The following is a 24,427-nucleotide window of genomic DNA, read 5'->3' on the forward strand; positions in this document are numbered from 1 at the left end:
GGAGAAATAGAAGTAGTATGAAACTGTTGTGTCTGGGGAATTAATTTTACCCCCCTTTGGACATACAGTATAATAATGTTGACACCCTGCTTCCTGTTAGGTCATTGAAGTTGAGCAATGTTAAGCCTGGACAGTATTAGATGGGTGGTCATTTGGCAGTACAAGGCATTGCATATCATTTCTCCTAACTGTGATAAGCTTACGTTTAGCGAATACCACAAAAAATGTTATTACCGATTATTTGTTCGTCCTGGAATGGATATCCTTCTAATATATTAGCAGGCTGTTCGGCATTGCTTAATCGTAAAATGTACTTCAATATGATAGTTTTATTTATGCAGATTTTGTATTTATTATTAAGAGTCAATTCACTATTGATTATTATATTGTACCCAATATATATAGTAGTAAAAAAAGATATATAATTGAAATATGACCTGGGTGCCGTCAGCTAGAATCAAAATAAAGACATATAACTCTCCAGCATTATTAGTTACCATCTAAGCTAAGTCCATACGCATATAAAAACTTTTTAAAAAATAGCGCTGTTAAAAGTATAAATGTCCAGCCGCGCATGCATAGAAGTAACACGTTCTCTTGGCTTAAGTTTGCCAAGTTCTAATTTTATTTAATTTTGATCCCTTAGCAACTATTTTCACTGGCTAAAAACCAAATTGAATCTGTTCCACAGGTCCAAGTCTCTTATATATCAAGTTTCCAGTCTGTGGACCAAAAATTAACAGAATAGTTTAATAGAGACCATTCTGCACATAGACAGACAAGGTCACTTATATAACTACTTCATTTAATCACATAAATTAATATACGAAGATACAATTTTATGCGTAAGTTTTCAGTAGTTTACTCCAACAGTGCTCAATACATGCGTAGAACTAGGTAATAGTAAGTTATGAAAATATGTGTGTGTGTATGTATATATATATATATATATATATGTATATATATATATATATATATATATGTATGTATATATATATATATATATATATATATATGATGGAGGATGCTATCCTCCATCTCACGGACAAACATCTTCCCCATGGAGTTCGGATTATGTACAGAACTGACGGGCGACTTTTTAACATCAACAGATTTAGGGCCAAAGGTCGAACGAACACCATATCCATTATGGAGCTACAGTATGCAGACGATAACGCCCTTGTAGCCCTCTCAGAAGAGGACCTACAGTGTACACTGGTTGCCTTCACGAGGGCGTACAAACAGCTAAGACTAACAATTAATATAAAAAAAACCCAAATCCTCCATCAATCACCACCAAACAGTACTCCAGTCTCACCCCCAAACATCTCCATTGACAACGCTAGACTGGAAAATGTGGACCACTTCCCATACCTAGGCAGCATCCTATCATCAAAAGCCAACATAGATGATGAAATACAACACCGTCTCAGCTGTGCCAGTGGGGCTTTCTCAAGGCTAAGGAAGAGAGTATTTGAGAACCGTGACCTTCTGGCAAAGACCAAAATCATGGTATATAAAGCTTTCTTGCTGCCCACTCTTCTCTATGGATTGGACACCTGGACCACATACAGGAGGCACGTAAAAACCCTGGAGACGTACCACCAAAGATGCCTCCAAAAAATCCTCAGAATTAGTTGGAAGGACCGACGCACCAACACCAGCGTCCTGAGTGAGGCTGACATTCCCACTATCACCGCTACTGTTGCTCAACGCCAGCTCAGATGGACTGGTCATGTTGTCCGAATGCCGGATCTCCGCCTCCCAAAACAGATTTTCTACTCTCAGCTTTTTGAGGGAAAGCGTGCCCAGGGTGGCCAAAAGATGAGGTATAAGGACAGCATCAAAGCAAATCTAAAGCGGTTTCACATGGACCTTGAGACATGGGAGGACGTGGCTGGGAGCAGGTTGGCATGGAAGAGCGCTGTCCACGAAGGTGCTGCGCTTTATAGTAGTGACCTAAATCAAGCTGCTGAGGATAAACGCAAGCACAGAAAGGACAGATTATCAACCAGACACACCCAACCCCACCCCACCACCACTACCTTTATCTGCCCAAATTGCACAAGACAAATTGGGTCTAGGATTGGGCTCTATGCTCACCTGAGGACCCACAGAAGCCACAACGGAGGACAGTCTTACTCGGACACGAGTGACCGCCGATGATGATATATATATATGATGATTGCAACGTCTTGTCAGACGAGTGCCACTCCCTCAGACATTTAAAATCCATGAGCCAAAATGTCTGAGGGAGTATCTATACAAATATGATGTTACAGAGTCTTAGCTTTGTACGACAGCTAAGTCTCTCTCTCGGTTCAAAATGTTGAGATCCAGTAACAAGCAAGAGCAAGATAGCCAGCAACAAATTAAACTGCAGACCAGCTTAATGCGGGTAATGGTCTTCCGCTTTATGGTTTTTTAAATCAGAGATTTTCTTCTCCTAGAAAGGTTGCCTTCACCACGGCTTACGAGAGCCCTCTCCACCCCAATACACACACACAAATATACACGTGCATATATATATATATATGTAAGTTGGATCACCAAAAACATTCATATCCTTTTTCTACAAATACTCCTGCTACAGGACTTCTGATAAATGTATTATTTTCACTTTGACTTTCCATGTCTCACTGACTTTAGCAAATAGGGTGCATACCTTTATAACTATTTGCTAACATTTTCACTCCTCTGATGAGATGGTAGACATCGAAACCCTATAGGTTAAGGAGATAAACTTTCTAAAACATTCTTTGTCTTGCTTAGAATAATAAAAATTCTTTGATATGAAACTCAACCACTTCATTTCATTTCAATGAGAGTTTTTTGAAATTCATTGAATTACAATTTAATTTATTTGCTCTATCTTGCATATCGAGCAATTTTTGTTTAGATGGGATAATTTATAGAATATTACTGCCAGTAATATTTTGTAAACCAACAATCTCACGTTTACATAACCACTGATTGTTAAATAAAAACTATTCCGAAGTATATATATATATATATATATATATATATATATACACACACACACACACAGATTTCTAATTGTAATCAAATTAACCTGCAGGCAAATCATAGAATTCTGACGATTTGATTTTCAATTATTTTTGCATCACATGATATGAACTTAAATGCCATAAAATTAAGTCTTGTAACTTTCATTTTCACAACATGACTGTATGTTTTCTGATCACTTTCACATATTTTGTGGTATAATCCAATGCACTTATTAACGAATACTTATCACTTGTTGGAATGTGATTGCCCGATTATCATAAGGTATTTTATTAATTTCGAAAAGAGTAAAAGGGTTCTTGGAGATGATAAAAAAGAAAATTTTATTTTCATTTTCAATGTGATGTACACGAAGGTTTATTATTCGAATGGTTTTATTAAAGATTTGCTAGGAAGTTCCATATTTACTGATTTGATATGTGAAAGATCTTTAGAAAAATATATTTTGTCTTCGATTGTTTATTTTTGTTCATACTTTCTTTTGCCATTCTGGTTTGTCTGCATTATTGTCAGCCTTCATAAATACCCACATATTAGTTTGCATACAAATTACAGTTCTCATATATATATATATATATATATATATATATATATATGGCAAAAAGTCTATATTCCAACTTCCAAGATGTTGGTAATCTTACCATTTCTTTCTTTCAGCATGTTAAAATGTTCAACTTTTGACAGCACCTGTTTTGTAGTGCAGAAACAATCATATAATTATTATGTAAATTTTTTAATCTTTTCCGCCCTGGCTCATCCAAAGAATAAGAACTCATTAGCTTTAAATAAAAATAAAAAAAGAATATGCGCATGATTACATAAATCCGAAAAAATCCAAAGAGTAGTTGTAATTGTGTTTTATGATATTAATGCCATTTTTGATTTTTATGCAGAGTCATCACGTTTTAACAATGTATCATTATATTATATTAATAACACTCCTTCTTTGTCTATTATCCAGGCACATAGATACAATAACAGAGATTCACCAAAGCCACTCTATGCTTGGCCTTGTTTCCTGACTAGGATATCAAAAACTGTTCCCCTATCCCCTTTCTCTCTTTCTCTCAGAAATTGAGCAAATTGGGTTTGCTTGTATGCCACTTGTGCTCATTTGGCTGGTTTGGGCCAGTCTTATCTGGGAAGTTGAGGGTACCTGATTGATAGTTTGGCTGCTGTTTCCGACTGACTACACAAGCCCTAACTCTTTGGTAGCACTTAGAGCAACTGCACTGTCATCAGTTGTATAATATCCGTATAGTTGTACCTATTTACAATGCCTCCCCACGGGACAGAGTTAGATACCAGGGTCGTTTTTTAATGTGGAGAAAAGGTACAAAAATAAAATAAATCACCGAAAGAGAACAAGAAATGGAAGTGCAGTATCTGAAGAACAGATACTACACTTTGATCTTTATATTTAATTTATTTCGTTTAAAGAAAAAATACAATTAAAAAAATTCCAATATAAAATTAAAACATTTAAAAAAGTAAAATCTCCAAAAGACAAAACAAATTTAGGCACAAGGCCCTATAAGATCTGGGGAGGGGAGTGTTGCAGGGTCTTTGTAACTAAAGTAAAAAATTGGAGTCTGTGGCGACTTTACTCTTGACTGGCAACATTTACCACAATACCTCATTCACTCTGTGAACTCTAAACTAACTAATGAAAACCCCATCGTTTTTACAAAAAGGATATATATATACAATTTCTGTGTGTGTGTGTGTGTGTGTGCGCATTTTTTTTTTTTTTTTTTATATTAAAATGTGTGTGTGTGTGAAAAAAGTTCAATTCATTGGAAAAAATAAAAAGTTCTTGAATTCGGAAGAAAAATAGTTCGTGTTGAGGAGTGGGACACTTTGATCTTGGCCAAAAGGCCAAGCAGTGCCATATCGCGCATGGAAAGGGACCCTGCTGCTATTTCTGGTGGGATTTCACAAGGTCACAACTTTCTAGGCAGGACTCTGCTAATGGATCACTGTGTGTGTATACTTGGCGTCAAAACAGACCCACTTTACTCAACACTCTTCCCCTAACCTGAAACTAAAAGTAAATAAAAAGACAACCCAGCAAATATCACGATCAAACCAGGCAACCACCCAAACAAAACCAATTCGCCTCCTCCCTTGATGCTCGCTTTCACAAATATCCGTGGCTAAGAAGTATTCTAGATGATGTAGAGTCTTATGTTTTGTAAACTCCCCAGATATCTTAGCTTTAAGTGAAACAAACTTACACTCTTCGATCTCCTCTAACTACTTCAACACGACAGGATACCTCCCTCTCTGCCGTAAGGACTCTGATAGATACATATCTCAATTATCAAATCATTTCTCTCTGATAGATTCATAAGAGTAGTAGTTGATGGTCACAGTATTAATGCTGGAGTCCCTCAGGGTTCCATCCTGGGCCCAACTCTTTTCCTGATCTACATTAATGATCTTCCAAATCACATTCTTACATCATTTATAGACATTTATGCTGATGACACTACCATCTATGGTAGCACATCTAAGACCGTAAACGACCAAGTTCTCTCTGATTCTCTCTTCTCTGATCTTGAGCATGTGGTACAATGGGGAAAGAGGTGGCTTGTTCCATTTTAATGCATTTAAAACCAAGCTTCTATCTTTACATCATCAATGTTCTGTTCCCCATCAGGTATCAATTGAAATGAATGGCTCTCGTCTTGGGGAGGCTTCATGTTTTGACAAGCTTCTGGGCTTGATCTTTACTCCTGATCTGAAATGGAACACATACGCCAAAGCTGCTGGAAAAATGGTGGGATCCTTTTATTGATCCAGAAGATATCTCACTGCTGATGCAATTCTCTATCTATATAAGAGCCAAGTTCATCCAAGGATGGAGTACTGTTGCCACATCTGGGCAGGAGCCGCTAGAAAGGACTTATCCTGCCTTGATAGAATTCAAAATAGACTTTGTAGCCTCATAGGAGATGTCCTTTTTTCTTCCCTGCAACCTCTATCTCACAGAAGAGATGTAGCAAGTTTGTCTTTGCTTTATCGTTATTTTCGTGGCAAGTGCTTGCCTGAGCTTCAATCTATGGTCCCCCCTCGTCAAACTTTTATAAGAAACACTTGTCTAGCTGAAAACACTATTAATAATTCCCCCCACTCTTTATCTGTGCCTAAACCTAAACGTAGATTCCATGAACAAAATTTCTTTCTTAGAACTGCACGTCTGTGGAACTGTCTTCCGTTTTCCTGCTTTCCAGCTGACTACAATATGGTTGTCTTCAAGTCCAATGTAAACAAGTTCTTGATAAGCCATTCCCCTTAAGTTAACAAATTTACTGAATTCCATTACTGACAATTACTATATTGTCCAATTGACTACTGTACACACTCTTTAACCCTTATCCTCGAGTGGCCCCTGGTCCTTGATAAGTGGTGATGCCTATGTAAAAAAAACAATTAAAAAAAAATATGCTTGAGCTTGGAATCTAGATTCGTAGCACCTTCCATTTAACTAAAGAACAATGTCTTTAATCAGATGACCAGGCTTTTATATGCTTTCGACTAGCCCATCATCTTTGAGACCGTAATTAATCAAGCACTAGTCCACCATATCTCGCAAAAGCAGATTTTCTCTAATAAACAGTATGGAGTTAGACAATGTCGTTCTATTGCAGATATTTTAACAGGCATCTCTGAATGAATATACCATGTACTGGATAAGGCGGGTGAAGCCAGGGCCGTATCCCTTGATATATCCAAGATCTTTGGTAAAGTTTAGCACGAAGGGCTGCTGATGAAAATTAAATTCTATAGTATAACTGGACATATACGAAATATAATTAGATCCTTCTTAGACAATAGGACCATCTAGGCTGTCATTGATGGACGTACATCCGAACAGCATAACAATTATGCAGGAGTGTATCAGGGTCGATCTTTGGGCCACTATTATTCCTGACATACATAAACGACCTTTCTGATAATATTATAACTGAGATGGATATATTTGCTAATGATACAACGCTATGTAACATGCACGAGGGAAGAACGGATGTACATAAATCTAAGACTATGTCAGAATTGTTAGAAAATGATCTCCAGACCATACTGGAATGGGACCACAAATGGATGATAACATTTAATGCTAGTAAGACTAAGCTGTTCTTCTTTAACAATTACAAGACGCCTCTCCAACCATCTATATCCATGACAAATAACTCCCTCCCTGAGAATTCTTCCTTCAGACTCCTTTGCCTAACATTTGCGGACAATATGAACTGGAACAAGTATATTGAGGACGTTGCTGTTCACTCTATAGAGCTAGAAGACTACTCACATCTGAGAGTATCCTGTACCTCTACAAGGCCACCATTCGCCCATGTATGGAGTATTATTACCACATCTGGGCTGGTGCATCTGCCACTAGCCTCTGTCTTGGATAGCGTCCAAAAAAGAGTTTCCTATCTAATAGGTCCCACTTTGTCAACTAAGCTCCTTCCTGCTACTTGATCCCTGGCTGTACTGATATTCAGAAGTTTAAATGTAATGTAAACCAACATCTTGTTAATCTTTCCTAGGCATGGTTCCAAATAGTAGCCTCTTACGTCCAAGTGGTGATATACCTTGTTAGAGGTAAACACGAGTTAAAAAACAATATATATAATGTGGTCATATTGTTATAATCAACACTAAAAATATCTTAGATAATGCTTTTTTAACTTATTATTTATAAATAGTTAATATTTATTGTCTAAGATTGTTAACAATGGTTAAATCTATATGTGTATTTAGTTTTTTTATGCAAAACTAATTTTTTATTCATAGAATTATATATATAAAAGCCAAAATGTGTGTGTGTGTGTGTATGTGCATGCTTTTTTTTTTGTATGTCTGACAATTTTTTATATACTCTCTAGATTATAATATCTCCGATTTACGAAAGGAGGGTGTCTCTATCTTTTATTTGAGCGACCTTTACATGCTATTTTCGCGCTATTTCTTCCTCCTCGCATGTTTGTTTGGCTTTTCCATATAAAAGCGAAACTGAATCTGTAGCAAACGATACTCTCTGGCACTCGTGCCCAGAAAGCAATCAGCTTTGATCAATGTGGTGAAAACCCGTCATATCAGACAATTGCTATTCATTTGGACACTCCGCTTCTTGTGGGGAGCTGGTTTTCCTAAACATTTTGGGGCAACAAACAAATACACAGAAAGCATAAAGCTTAACTGGCTCTGCGTGATTGCATTTCTCTTTGGCGTGATGTTTGACTTAGAAAAGCAAACATGTTTTTAAGCGTTTAATTTGAACAATTCTCACTTCCTCTGCCCTCTTAGCGTAGTGGTAACGTGTCACGTTTTCTTTTCTGACTTCGCCTCAAGACTTCGGGTTTGAGCCTACCTGCCTACCGAAACATTTTTTTTTTCTCTACACACATACACACACCGACAAACACACATACAAATACCCGGGCACCCCCGCTAGTATAAATCAAAATGGTGGCAATATCAAAACATGATTTTTTTTCTAAAGTAAATAAATTTCTGTTTTCTGAACAGTCTACATTGAATATATTCAGTATTGGCATACTAATAACTGATTGGTTTAATTTTTGACGTGTTGAAGAAAATAAAAAATAAAGTTTGGGTTTGGAATTTGGAATGTAGCTGTATTGTTGAAATAACTAATGTACTTGTATTTGTCGAAATAAATAAAAAATAAAATGAATAAAAACTCTGGAATTTGGAATGTAATTTTATTGTTATCCATATATATATATATATATATATATATATATATATATATACACACTATTAATATTAACATTTTATTATTAATATTAACTATTAATGCAAATATAATACAATAAAACAATAAGACTGTATAGTAACTTTACGGACACCCTGTATGTGTGTATATATATATATATATATATATATATATATATAATAAAAATTATGATAAGTTTACCAAGGTAATCAAAATGGTAAACTTAAAATATATTCTAAATATTAAAGAGTTAATATTTACAAGTAAAATAAACTCAGCCAGATGTAAAAGCTCAATAAAACCGAAAAGGAAATAGAGCTTATAATATGAACAAATGATTAATAAAACATGTTAAAAGACATCTTGAAAAAGAGTTAAAAACATATTTAATTTTAAAAAAGGAAACACAAGGTAAGTGGATAGTCCTTAATCCGCAGAGTTTCGAAGAAATACTCTCCTTCTCATCAGAGGGCAGGAATTAGCAAAATGCAGGATCGGATTTTGCATATAAAAGTATTTAATGAAACTACAAGTAAGTCACAGATCTTACTTGGTTAAAAAAAAGGGTGAGGTAAGGGGAACAGGAGGCAAAAGAAAAATGTTAAAAAGATTTCACATGAATGGATAGTCCGGTGAAGGGTAAAAATCCAAAACGGTCGAATTTTATATATATATATATATATATATATATATATATATATATATATATATATATATATTGGACTATTAAATTTGGTGATTAGTACATTTTCTATTCCAGAATGCACAATATTATGAAAACTAGAGTCGTTATAATAACATGTATGGCTTTCATCAATAGAACTAGATAATTGTGGTAGGGTATTTGTCTCTGAAACCATCATTTGGTCCAAACTTAGGCAGCTCTATATATTATATATACCGAAATATAACATTGCCAACTTTTCATTTTTTTTTTATTTTTTTATTTTTTTTTTAAATGTTCTAATGAACTATAACTTCTTTTGTCTTGCCCCCTTTTTATCGGGGTAAAACAGTCTGAGCAAGAAAATCGTCCCAAGGTAAGACACGATGACACCCTTCGTTATCTGCCCTTGTTTTAGTTCGCTTCTCTTATTGTCTATGCATCTTTTATGAATTTTTGACCAGTTTTGCATGACAAGAAATATCTGTGAACACTGCCTGCACATACACCCACAAATGAACATACACACGCATGCGCAACTTTGCTTGTTTCTTTTTTATTTTGTTTTGTCGTTTGTGCGAACACGTCCACGGTTTATTTGTTTTATGTTTTAATGATGAATTAAGACATTTTAATTCACAACTTCCCCCTCCCTCACTCCAAAAACAATTAAAACGTATAACATATAGCAGCACAAATTCTACAGTTTCAGTTAGTTGCCAATGGTGTCGGTTATGAAACGTAGGTATTTAATTATTTCATAGTGCAATATAGTACAATTCATTTCGTTAACTTTTATCCTCGAGTTGCTTTTCGCCTTGATAGAAAAGAATAATACCAGACTGGAGACGGGATTTTGATATTAACTTAGGTGGAAAGAAAAGAAGGGGATATTTCGTGAGGTGTAAAAATTTTAATTTTGTTGTCCTGTCTAACTTACCTAAACGTATGTAGAGATGATCGCAAAGGAAATTAGAACTTTGATACAAACTTTCCAGGCGCAAGGAAGAATTATTTGTTTTCTTTGTTTTCCACGTTAGTCACCGATACATATTTAACACAAGTATGTTCTCTCTTTCTGATCACCACGCCAACCGACTGTCCTTACATGGCACCAGACACAGCTGGTTGTACTTACATGGCACCAGACACAGCTGGTTGTACTTACATGGCACCAGACACAGCTGGTTGTACTTACATGGCACCAGACACAGCTGGTTGTACTTACATGGCACCAGACACAGCTGGTTGTCCTTATATGGCATATGTACCAATATATACAAGATGGAATGATAAGATTGTCGCCCTAAAAAAAAAGACAATATGATTCCATTTCCGTTTAAGAAAAACTGGTTTTCTTATTTTGTTGCAGACCATCTACTATCTGACCAGTTGTGTACAAATCCCGAGAGCGATAGGAGCCTTTTATCATGTTTGAAAGTGACACACAATGTTCAAAGAGCAAGGTTGGATATATGCCGCTGTACAACTCGTGCTCTCTATCGATCCAAGTTACACTAACAGGACCATTGCCAGCACCCTCAAAATGCAAATCTGGACTGTTCAATGCTTGAGGGCATGCCCAGGTGATGAAAAAGTTTTCGGCCACAGTTATGGTCTTTGGTGTGGTTTAAAGTGAGGCCTACATCATGCCACTTCACATCTTCAAAGTCGGCTTGAAAATCAACACCAAAGTGTACTTGGATGTGTTGAAGGGTGTGGTGATCCCCTAGTGCAATTAGGTGGCTGCCGGCAGACACTGGGTGTGGCAGCAGAACTCTGTGTCAGCCCACAAGTCCAGAAGGAGTGCTATAATTTTGTACCCTTCTTTCACTATCCCTCCTCTTTCGACCTCAACCCGCTGGACTACTTTGTTTGGTCATATGTTGAAAACATCACCAACATGACCTCTGACAACACCAAAGCCAACTGGATCGCTCAGCTCCCGCTGGCGCTTGTGGAAAAGGCATGCTCCCAGTTCCGAACCCGTATCAAAGCAGTAATCGAGGCTGAAGGCGGCTACATTGAATAGATGCCAGCTCTACTACATAAGTTATTTTTTTTTCAATAAAAGTTTTGAAATAAAGCTGTAGTGTTGCTTTTTTTTTTTTTTTTTTTTTTAGGGCGACGAATTTATCATTCCACCCTGTATATATAAAACAACTTGATCAATTTATGCGATTTTTAGAATATGATATTTTCGTTGCGTCACAAGTATATACATCATACAGATTTTTCTTTATTTTCGTTTTTTAATATAGGGCCATTCTGAACAAGAACCAAAATTTTTTTATTATTCCTTCATTAACTTTTTTTAATTTGGTTTTTATTTATCAAATCTCATTATTTTGTTTGTAATTCTTATTTTTATATGTATCGTATGTTTGAAAATGTTTGTCTACACATTTTTTAAATGAAACAAATTTTTTGTTTTTTTATTTTTTGTTTGTTTTCATTTTATACTTTTTTTTTGCAAGAAATGTTTCTTTTTTTAAATTAATCAGAATCCCCGGTTTTATTTCTTTTTATGATAAAAATTAATTTTTTCAATACTTATGTGCATAGTCCAGAAAGCTTCACCACATGCTTGAAGACAACATTTTGTCACATGGTATTGGGTCAGCCTTTTAGCTGTCATGAGCGACATACCAGTCTCAACCTTTATCTGGTAACGCATCTCTTTGATGATAGTTGTCTTCATCGTTCTCCAATGAAATCTTCTTTTTAGATAGTTGGAGTTTCAAAACTGGGAAACATGTCCCAAACCACATAAATCATTTTTTTTTTTTTTTTAATGTTTCTGATATCTGTATCTATTACAAAGTTTCTCAAAGGATAATTCTTAAACATTTCATTTCAAAGATATTAAGTTTCCTTTAATGCTCTGTCAATACCGCCCATATTTCACTTGCATATACACTAGTAACTACTAATGTATTATAAAGTCTGCAGGGATATTGGTATTATGGCATAGTGATAAAAAGCCCATTTCGAGGGGTGCTTGAGCTTCCCACATTTAAAAGCCTTATACCCGACTTTCCTTATACTCTGAGTATTATTTAAAAAATGTTTTTAAAAATGGTGGTTTCAGAGCATGTTAATCAGAGTAGATTTACCATTTAACAATTTGTTGACAAAAAAGCAAAAGCAACCAGGAGCAAAAAAACTCAGATCAATATTGATCGACACTTTTTTTTTTTTTTTCAAGGAGGTCACCACTTATCAAGGCCCGGAAGCCACTCAGGGATAAGGGTTATTGCATGTACAGTACGTTGTACGTTAGTGTTGAGATTTCATAAAGTGTCTACTTAAGGGGGCGGTTCATCAGGAATTTGTTTACGTTGGATTTGAAGACATCCAAGTTGTAGTCAGGTGGGAAACAGGCAGACGGAACAGAGTTCCACTGGCGTGCTGTTCTAAGAAAGAAGCTGTGTTCATGGAATCTACATTTTGATTTAGGCACAGATAGAGTGGGGAAAATTTTTTACAGTGGCTTCAGCTAGACGGGTGTTTTTCGTAAAAGATTGGCGAGGGGGGAACAGAGATTGGAGCTCAGATGAGCACTTGCCGTGGAAATAACGGTAAAACAGACTCGCAACGTCTCTTCTGTGGGAGAGAGGTTGCAGGGAAGAGAAAAGGGCATCCCCCACTAAGCCACGAAGTCTATTTTGTACTCTGTCAAGGCAGGATAGGTGGTTTTTAGCAGCTCCTGCCCAGATATGGCAGCAGTATTCCATCCTTCAATATATATAAATTTAATAAAGTATGTTCTCTCTCACCATCTCTCTATCTCATTTTTGGCCATGAGGGAAGATTTGTAATTCAGTTGAAACTTGGACTCCATTTGAGTCGGTTGCAAGCAGTTGAGATTGAGACTTGGTCCTGATCAGTTGGAATTTGGACACCATTAGCAGCTGTCGCAAAATGTTGGGATGTGATCGCGGCCGACGACAGCAATGGGCCATGTGCCTCAACTCTTGATTTCTTAAAAGAGTTGTGTATGTCATTTTCGTGTGACAGTGTTTCTCTGCTTCTTTTGATCAACTATGATATTTAATAGCCCCCCCAAAAAAACCCTCCATTTTTATTAATGGAGTGGGTATTACAAGTGGCCATTAAATAGCTATTATTATACTAAATTTGAATTAATCAACGTTTGTTTCCCTAAGTTTTTTTTTTTCACCCCCTATATACTTTAGTAACACAAAATGCATGCTAAAATATTTAGTTTTTGGGATTGAGTTATATTTGACAAAAATTTCTTTTGAATTTTTCTAATTAGCTGTAATGTGTGATTAACTGAACACGTCACTCATTTCTCACTTAAGCCTTTCTATTTTTTGCTGTGTGTTGGTTATATGATATTGGTTTTTACTTTTCATGTGATTAAATGCCTTAAAAATCGGTATAAGCTTGATTTTGTGCAGCATGCAATGTCCGATGGCAGACAAAAAGAAAGAAAAAAAAAAAAGAAAAATGGCTGCTGCTTCTCTTTATATACTAGCAATCTCATCATTTCATCACTTCATATGCAAATGAGATGCTGCCGATTTAAATTAATGATATAAGTGAAATATTAATTTTGTAAATAAAAAAAGTCAAATTCACAAATAAGTTGCTCATGAGATTAACTGACAATTTTTCAGATTATTTTCCTTGATCGGTTTTAACTAAGAAAATCAAAAAAGATAAAAACACTGAGTGCATATATAAGGAAGGGAGGGAGACTGGAAGTCATCTAGCTCAGCTACTCCTGTTATAAATTGTTTGGAGTCTTAACGTTCACAGCAAAATTATCATTTTCAGTGTTCAGAGAAATTGTCAATCAATCTTATGTGTAACTTATTTGTAAATTTGACTTTTATTTAAAAAAAAAAAAAAAAAATATTTCACTTTTTAAGCATTTTTTCAAATCAACGAATTAAATTCGAAGGCTACGACAACGCTGTTTCTTGAACACCTACGCTGAGTGATTGCACATATTTCTTTTTCTTCTTCTTGAGGATGAGGTATACCCCGAAAATTTGGGAACTTAACGCCATGTTACCATCATGGTGTGAAACAATATGTTGGTAAATAAATCTATAATAGAAATCTCACCTGTCTGTTTAAATGTATGTATGTGTGTATGTATGTATGCCTAAAACTTTTGACAGAGGTGGCGGATTTTCATGAGATTGGTATCATTTTTGAAGCTCAATCCTTCGGACAACAAATATCGAAAAATTGGCTAAAACCATTAATTCCTCCACCCTCAACTGGGCACTTTTCTACAGGAAGAGGTCACCTTTTTTTTCGCCCCTCTATCCGATTGACTAGCCTTAATTTACACCTTCACCACTTCTGGTTTGCTGATGGATGCAACGGCAAGACGTCACAAGTTTTTTTTCACATGTTTTTCCTCCTTCTCGGTACAGGTTCGAGCCTGCCTGCCAGTCACTTTTTTTTTTTTTTTTTTTTTTTTTTTTTCAACACACACACACCTCAAAAAAACACCCAGGCATCCAAGCTAGTATTTTATAATTGAAAATTATTGAAATCTTTCAATATCGTTTTTATGTCCTTGTCTTGTTACCCAGTAGCGTGTTCCTACAAGACTGCGTTGTTATAACCTTCAAATACCCTTTACACACTATGCAGAATGCTTCAAGCAAACTACAACATCCTCCTCATTTTTTAAATTATTTTAAATGTGTTTTCTCTATCTCTACTATTATAGAAAAGTCACTTTGTGTGTGTGTGAGTTCCTTCCTCATAGGTTCTGAATGGCTGAGCTTATCTTTTGCAAATTTCACACAAAGCTAATTTCTATGTCTGGCAGTGTTCTTAGATATGTTTTGTACAGAAATTCATCTGATAAGTGTCGAAAAAAAAAAAATCCAATCTTAAAAATAGGTTTTCTCTCTTATAGTTAAAAAAAAGAATAATTTTTACAGGGGAATATTTGACATTAAACTAGCAAGGGGAGATTTATTATAGTTATAGCTTAGTGGTAGAACATTCAACTATGGATCGAATGATCCCTGTTCAAGCCCAGGTGTACCTCACCATTTTATTTAAAATTTTTCTAATTAATAAATTCAATTTATGATAAAAGAAAAGGAACCATTTAAAATCGCTGCAAATCATTTCTTCATTTGCATATTTTAAAACTAAACATTAATCAGAAGTGACTTTTCCAGGGCATTCATCGTCAAGCCCAAATATCAGCTGACATGACATTGTAAACAAACACAGACGGAATTTGATGAACGACATCATTTTTTCATGTTTTAATTTTTTTCTAAATAAGTCCATCAGGCAAATTATTCCTTGTAATATATAATAATCAAGATGATTGTTTCTATAGTAATACATATGCAATCTGTATAAATTAAAATATCATCTTTAAGTGTATTGTATGATTGGGCAACGTTGGACTGCCAACTAGTTTATCATTAAAACTGCTGTGACGACTAAGACTTCAAATGATTTGTGATGTTAGCTGACTTTTTGTTTCAAAGAATTATCTTAGGAGCACTCAGTGTTTTTCTCTTAATTTTGACTTTCGTGTTTACCGAGAGATATTTCAATAATGAAACTTTTTTTCAAATGATTCTAAATATATAGTTGAAAAAGGGTTTGCCAGTAGAAGCATCTTGAAAATGAAAAATATAGAATAAACAGATAAACTGTTTTAAAATATCCTTCTAGATACAAATAAAAAGAATTCTTTTTTTTTTTTCTAATTAATTTCGGCTTTAAAATCCTTTGTCAGAGAGAGTTACGTTTTGCTAGTCTTTCATTTATTTTTCCTTGAAAGTAAAAAGTCTATCCTCATGTTGTGCTATCAAGGTCGTGCTAGCTCATATTGCACATACAACTCTCTAGTGTTTTTTTTTTTTTTTTTGCTTGTTTAATAAGCCGGAAAGGCATACGTTGCCAAATATCAAATTAAAAACGTCTGTCAGTAGAAGCAATGTGATCATTATTTTTACCAACGTAAATTATTTCAAAGGAAATTAGTTAAAAAAAAAAAAAAAAAAAAAAAATTTGATTTATTTACTCTGTTACTTAAAGATATGAAAAAAACAACACACACACAAAAAAAAATAACATCTCTCCACAGTGCATTCAATCTGTGTATGTAATCTGTATAATGATTGAGTGGTTCTTTAACATTACAGAAAAAAATACTAAATAAATTTTGGTTTTCCTTTACAATAGACAAATGTATGAAAAAAAAAAGGGGGGGGGGTAAAAAACAAATATATAACAAATGTTATCAAAGGCAAGATAAGTTACTCTTCTACCTAGCTGGATAAGTTTTTAGTGTTTTACTTTTAGACGTTTATTCAGTTTGAAAAACGAGTAGTGTCTAGCATTACATGAGAACAAGAAAAAATTATCATGATTTGAGTTGTGTATCGTTAAAGTCTTCATAATGACTTAAAAATAGAAGATAGAACAATGACGGTAGAAACCCATGCAATAAATGTTACGGTAACTTATTTTTATTTTTAAGTTATTATGGAGATTTCAAAAGATGTAAGAATTAAATTGCTAGCTCATGTCGCCTACCAGATGGGCAAATGGTTAGAATCACCTGCTGCCAATTTAGACTAATTGAAGTTCAATCTTAGTTTGAAGTTTGCTTATCTAGCCACACTGAAGTGCTGCAGTTCAGCAAAACAGTCTGCTTGTATGTAATTATATATATATATTCAGACAAGTATTGTTAAACAGCACGGAGTGTTTTCACTTAATGAGCCGTTTTTTTTTTTTTTTTTTGTAATTTAAAAATTTTTCTTATTGTAGTTTTTATTTGTCGGTCGAATCTGTGCAAGAAAGTTCCGTAGTCGTCTTCGTCCGTCTGTTTTTTCTTTTAGTTGTTTTTTGCAAGTCCTTTCAACTGATTTCCATCAGTCGTCTTCAGGCAGTTTTTATTAGTTTTAGTACTTGCAAAAAAACAGAAGAAAAAACAGATGGACGAAGATGACTATGGAACTTTCTTGCACAGATTCGACCAAGAAATAAGAACAACAATTCAAAAAATTGAAAAAATTCATTTTAAAAAAAAAAAAAAAAGTCTCATTTAGCAAAAACACTCCATGCTGTTTAACAACACACACATGTGTGTTGTCCAGATTTCATGTATTCTCCATACTTTATAACCCAAAACTACGTTAATTATGAATCAACATGTTCCAAGGATCGTTTTTAATAAAAAAAGATTGAACTAACTCATGTTTTCTGTTCAAAGCAAGCATTAGTCACCGATGTTGAATTCATCTTTATAATGCTGATAACCACTTTTAACTTTTTTTTTTTTTTTTTTTACTAAAATATTTCATAAAATTTATTAACTAAACTTTTTTCCTTCCTAGGAATGTTACATTTTTCTGTAAAGGCTGCAGGTTTTTTTTTTTTTTTTTTTTTTTTTTACAATTGTCAATTCTCACAATGTTAGCTATTGTGTTATATAACACTGTAAGCATCACTGTAATTATTTTATTAACCATCGTTCACTAATTACTGCATCTCTCTTTTTGCAGATGGACAAGTTCCTTTCTAATTTCAACCTTGGAGGGATGGTGTCTGCAGTCAAAACAGACACTGGTCAAAACCTTGATAATTCAATAGAAAAAATTACATTGGAAACCAATCCTGTTCGACCGCTCAATCAACCGGCCAAGGTAAAAGCAATAATTATATACAAACTCAAAAAGATTAAAAAAATTTTTTTTTTTGAATCAAAGTAAATAATTATTTCAGTTGGTGTGAAATGCTGTTTCCATTCCTTCTTGCACATCAAATATATATTTAGCACCCCAGTTTTTCTGACCTCTGATAGGAATGAGTTTAGCATGGCATGATATTGTTTTTGCTGATTGTAAAATTTGATATTATCAGCACTATCCCCACCCACCTCACTCACCAAGTCTTGAGAAGTAACGAGAGGGGAGATTATGATAAAAGAAAAGAGGAAATAAGTTTATCGGATGAAAGAAGAAATGAGGTTGGTGAAAAGACACTGCATAGAAAGTTGTTCACAAAGGCACACAAAAGGAAGTTGACATGGGATTGTTGGTCAAGGTGAGGTAGTGAACGGTAATAGAAGGACCAAACAATGGATGTAGATGTATCTAGAGTTGGTTTGAGGCACTTTGGGGGTGTGGCTGTGTATTTTGCAACGGTTCACAACAGTTGCGATAGTTTATGGGCAGTCTTGCGTTTGCGACACTTGCAGGGAACGTCCAGTTGACAACAGCCATTAGTTGAACATAGTCGAAGGCAGATTGTAGCTGGAAGGAGATGAATTGATCCACCAACCGATGAACACATCACTTGATAGTAGATATGAACCCTAGTGTTCAAAGGATTGGCAACTTACGACCTGCATGCTGGATCTGGTTAGCAAAGGCATGTTGACCGGCCTACGAGTCTGATTATCAATGTCTATTTGAAACACGAGAGACAAGATTTTAAAATTCAAGGTCTGCTGTTATCTTTCTCCGATTCATCCAATTAATTACTATGACAGCAAAAACATGATCAAAACACAATCACTTCCATTTCTGCGTAAAATCTAAAAAAATAAACATGAAACACAAACTGAGAGCCAACTTGGCAAACTCACTGGTGACAGACATTAGGTGGAGACAGCTTTAAAAGAACAATGTTCTCTCAGTCAGCATTTTATTTAAGATCTCATAAATGTGTGAATGATACCACGTGTATGTGCTTGCAACTGTTTGTACTCTTATGTATGTGTGTGGTTCATTAGCGGTACATTTTTAATAATACTGTCAAACATAAGCTTTATAATTTCATCCGTTTCACTTTCATTGATTTTTTTTTTTCACCTTCATGTTCCTTGAGAAAAACTAATTTTCGTTCATTTTTGATTTTCTGACTACTCAGTGTTTATTTTCATTATGGTTTTACTCGTTTAGGTTGATAGAGGTCTGCATATGTAATTTTTGTTATTTTTTCATAAATGACCTTTTTTCCATCCAGCGACTTGTAATTAATAGCACGATCTAGCTCACGGAATTGAAGGAGTTGCCGATCCCTGGTTTAGAGGGTTGATAGTGTCACATACAGACACCCAGAGTGCAACTGCTGTTTGCAGAATATGTTGGTGTTTTTTGTTTTCTTTTAGAGTTGTTTTATTTATTTTTGCTTAGTTTGCAGAAAGACGGTCCACCTGAGGGTCATTTACGAACCCTGATGTAGATTCTCAAATAAATAAAATGCTTTTTGCTTTCAGGTGAACTTGAGTCTGGAAGAAAAGCAGAGATTGGCGCATGAGCAGGAACAGCAGCAATTATACAAGAAACAAGCACCTTTGGTGCCGAATTCCATGAAGGACAGAAAAGGTGTTAATAACAACATTGTCGGAAATGGTGGCAGTGCTGGTAGTGTTGGCCTCAGCAGCAAGCAACCGAAAGATTTGACTTCGACGTTGCTTAATAACAACCTGAATCAGTTACATCGATCGACCACTCTTAATTCTACATGGAACCCACCACCTGCCACTAATCCAGCCTTTATGAGCACATCTCTTTCGGGCAGTATGGGGAGTAACAGTATGACTGGCGGGGGAGGAGGAGGAGGAGGAATGATGATGCAAAGGACCAATTCTCTGGCAGCTCCCATCAATAATAAACCCGTTGACCTCTCGGCGTTTGATAACCTCCTTTCACCAACGTCGTCGTCGCAGGCAAAACCATCCCTAAACCAAATGGCAAAAAAGTCGCCGAATTCTTCAATGCCAGGAATGGGCATGAACCCAACAGGTATGGGCCTTCTTGGCATGGGAGGAGGTGGTAGCAGTGGTATGCGGATGATGGGACCGAGCCCGATGATGGGCCAAGCCATGCAAATGCCTATGATGGGAGCACAACCCATGGGTGGGGCTAACTTTTCACCAATGGGTATAGGCATGGGGGCAACAAATCAGAACCAATTTGCCAGTTTAGGTAATGTGAAGCCGCAAAATGGATTGTCGTCTTCAAATTCGATCGGAAATGAACTTGATGACCTATTTGGTTGAAACATAATGGAGTATTGACATTGAAAGAGGGAAAAAGGTTTTGAACAATTTATAAAATTTTTTGTATATATATATATATATATTGTATGCCACGATTCGATTATTGCCTCATATTTTCTGTAAATTGTTATTGTGTTGTCTGTAAAACAACCGAACCGTTATTTGTTTTCTTTGTTTTTTGTTGGAGGTGAGGGGGTCTAGAGAACAAAAATAAAAAATTTTCAAATTTTTATTTCTTTGCCATGCATAGAAAAATCTGATAGGAATTCATTGAGAGTTTAGCTTGTGTGTGAATGTGTGTGTGTGATAGAGTACGTTATACCATACTATTGTTTGTGGTCATTCAGGGAGGAAGCATAAATATTACCAGAAGAAGAAAACTATTTTAAGCAGGTGGGGGTCATATTTATTACAACAGTCAACAAAGAAAAAAAAATGGGGGTGAAAAAAAAATAAAATAAAATAAAAAATAGGCAACAAATAAAAGTTACCAAAGTCAAGATAACTTACTCTTTTACCTGCCTGGATAAGTTTTTAGTGTTTTGACTTATTTTAAAGCGTTTTTTTTTTTATTAATAAAAATTATGTAAAGAGTTAGACTGAAAAAGTATGGTGGTCTCATTGAAGCCATGATCAAATCTCAATCAAAAATTAAGCAAAATGTTGCTAGAACATTACAATTTCTCATGATGACATTTATTGAATGTTTCTACCAGTATTTTGTTTAATTTTCGATTTTGGAGCAATTATCAAGACTCGTCTATGGCTCTCATGTTTTACACTTTTTATTTAAAAAAAAAAAAAGAAAAGTTATCTATGTACCTACTTACTTTGCCTCGCCACGCGAGAGTTAAACACTAAGGTCATTTCTTAATGTGGAGAAATGAATAAAAATAATTGTCTCGGTAAAAGAATAACTTCCCCTTGATAAAGATTTAGGTACTTCTACATTTACCAACACACGATTTCCATAAAATTGGCTTGGGCTCGCTCAGCAGAGCGTTCTTCAATTTTTTTTTTTTTTATAAACGTGCTGTTTTTAAGGCTACTTTTTTTTTCTAAATTGAAAGAAATAAAAAATTAATTTTAATTGGCAGTTTAGGTTAAGGTAAGATCCATGTTTGCAATTGTATTGTATTTTCCTGTTTATCACTATAATTTTATAACGGTTTAACGTTTCGCAATTGGCTGCTTTAGGTTATTCTCATGAGCATGTGAGCACACTTGAGAAACTTCCTGGAAACTGCAGGTTGGTAAATGCAGAAATACCAAAATTCATTTTTAACTTTTTTCACTTCCTTTTGTTTTGTTGGCTATTTTTTTAAATATATTTTTTTTAATTTGAGAGGAGATGGATGACTTATAACAAGAACATACATTTAAAAATATTTTTTTTAACATGTCACACGACAAACTGACAGAAATACTCTTTGAAAATTTATCATAAATGGTGTGTGAAACTTTGGCATGACAGACCAACAGAGATTCTACTTGATAATTAAGTGTGACAGACCAACAGAAATGCTCATCTTAAGCGTTAATGGTTAAATTTTTTTTTTGTAGAACATAAAACAAACTTATTTTTAAAAAAAAATAAGTTGAAGTTTTGAATAATATTTGGGGGGGGGGTAATATATCAAGTGTTAGAAATGAAAATTTTATGACAAGGTGAAATCCATTTCAAGTGGACTTTTATTTATTTTTTTTTTTTTTGTTTAATTATTTCCATCTAATAATCCTCTTCAACTATCCAATTTTCTGGATTTGCGACAAAATGAAAAATTAAATTTTACTCTTAAATATTTTAATAATTTGTATAATTCTTTGGGTTAATTAATTTATCTATTTTTATTTTTAAAATTCAACATTTGATCTTAAAGAGATCAAAAGAAAAATCACTCTCTCCAGTGGTGTATGCATGTATTTCAAAACCTACCAAAACAAAAATAACTTTACTGTCTCCCTCCAACATCTATTCCTTGTTTTTTTTATTTTTTAAGTAAAAAGAAAGAAAAAAGTCAACATTCATAAATGTTTTTTTTTTTTGTTTTTTTTTTTAATTGTAAAATATTTCTGTTTTTTATATTTTTTTTCCAGAAGTTTAGAAAATATTTATGATAAACATAACACCGTATACAAGAGAAAAATTCAGGTTCTTTGATGGCTGTACATCAAAACAACATGATATTCACATCATGATATTCATTTGGATGTATCCCAGAGGTCGATTCTTGGACCTTTATTATTCCTAATATTCATAAATGACCTCCCTGATAAAATTGTATATTGGTATATTTGCTGATGACTCTATAATATACGTGAAGGGAAAATCCAAGGCAATGGCAGAAAATGATCTTAAGTCGGTAGTGGAATAAAGTTGTAAGTGGATGGTAACATTTAATGCTACTAACACTAAGCTTCTTTCCTAACTAAAAAAAAAAAATTCTCAGACACTACCTGAGTGATCATCCTTCAAATTCTTTGGCTTAACATTCACAGGAAACATGAATTGTAATAAATACATTGAGGATATTGCTAAGGCTGCTGCAAAGAAGGTAGTATGATTCCTTGATCATGCTAGAAAATTACTCCCAATTCGCCCATGCATGGAGTATTACATCTGAGTTGGTGCATCACTAGTCTCACTTTTAGACAAGGACCAAGAAAGAGTCTCAAATCTAATAGGTCCTACACATAAAAATCAAAATAAAGTAACCGCCCCCTTAAGTAATGACACTTCATTAAATCTCCAATACTAACGATTACCACAATAATATCCCATTTATTACTGTACAAGCAATAACCCTTATCCCGAGTGGCTTCCGGGCATTAAGTGGTGACCTCCATGTAAAAAAAAAAAAAAAAGAATTATATTCTTTTATGAAAGGGATTTTTCCCCTTCGATTTGTAGAGATGGGTCATTGTGGAGTTTTCATTTATTGCAGACGTGGATGCATTTGGATTTGGTTTTTGAGAATTTAAAGCCATTTACATTTGCCCATTTATTGATTTTTATATTGTGTTTTCTTAGTTTTCTTTCTAAGGTGTGGATGTATTTGGATTTATAGCTGATAGAGCAATCATCTACATATACAGAGCTCTATATATCGGGGGAGAGTTTTTTTTTTATTATTATATTGTTGATTTTGATGTTGAAGAGGGTAGTAGATAAAATACTGCCTTGAAGTACACCTTGATTTTGGGGGTCTGACAAAGTTGATCCTATGTAGACTTTAAAGGTCCTGTCTGTTCGAAAATTTTAGATGAAATTGGGTAATCAGCCTTTCAATCCTATTTGGTGGAGATCTTTAATCATGCCATATTTCCATGTGGTGTCATAAGCCTTCTCTAGGTCCCCAAAAATATGGTGGTTACATGCCGTTTCTTAATGAAAGCTTCCTTAATGTTTCTAGATTGATATGATCAATGCATCCACATTGATTTTTTAAAATGTTTCTAGATACCACATTAGACAGAAGTTGATCATTCTTTCCATAGTTTTGCATAAGCTTGTTAGAGCAATAGGTTGGTAATTTTCCAGATTTGATGTATTTTTTCCCAGTTTTGCTATGGGAATTATTGTGGCTTGTTTCCATATTTTGGGGAATTCTTTTTCTATTCATATTTTAAACATTTTGTAGCGATTCAGAAGTATATATTTTTTTTTTTAGGAAACTCTAGTGGTTCTCATCCGGTCCCACAGCTGAGTTGTGGGATTTTTCTATGGCATCTTTAAGTTCATCTAGTGAGGAGAAGGTAGCGTTGTAAGATTCTTGGTTATTGGAGTCTGAGTTTATTTTATATTTTTCCTGATTTTTCTTTATTATTTTTAATTGTTTTGATGCATTGAGATGGGGTTATCTTTCCCAGAAATGTTTCTAATCATTTTCCAGATAGTTCTAGGTTTGTTGAAGGTGTTGCTTTGATTGATAAAATAATTTGTTTTGAT

The 24,427-nt window shown here is 34.6% G+C and overlaps 1 protein-coding gene across 5 annotated transcripts in view; it reads left to right on the forward strand.

Annotated features, from left to right (window-relative positions):
• The window catches only part of LOC145293208 (SCY1-like protein 2), a 207,101-nt gene extending 186,391 nt beyond the window's left edge, over positions 1-20,710 (forward strand). For 3 of the 5 annotated variants that reach the window (XM_080139727.1, XM_080139730.1, XM_080139731.1), the window contains exons 16-18: positions 9,793-9,816; positions 17,975-18,115; positions 19,693-20,710. In XM_080139727.1, coding sequence (XP_079995853.1) covers positions 9,793-9,816; positions 17,975-18,115; positions 19,693-20,478 — 951 coding nt within the window. In that variant the 3' untranslated portion in view covers positions 20,479-20,710. The remainder of the gene's footprint in view (positions 1-9,792; positions 9,817-17,974; positions 18,116-19,692) is intronic. The other 2 variants (XM_080139728.1, XM_080139732.1) reach the window with 1 other exon arrangement.
• Positions 20,711-24,427: the final 3,717 nt, after the last annotated feature.

This window comes from Euprymna scolopes, chromosome 14 (genome assembly GCF_053919585.1).
Source record: "Euprymna scolopes isolate OS-2025 chromosome 14, ASM5391958v1, whole genome shotgun sequence".
In the NCBI taxonomy this organism is placed as follows: domain Eukaryota; kingdom Metazoa; phylum Mollusca; class Cephalopoda; order Sepiida; family Sepiolidae; genus Euprymna; species Euprymna scolopes.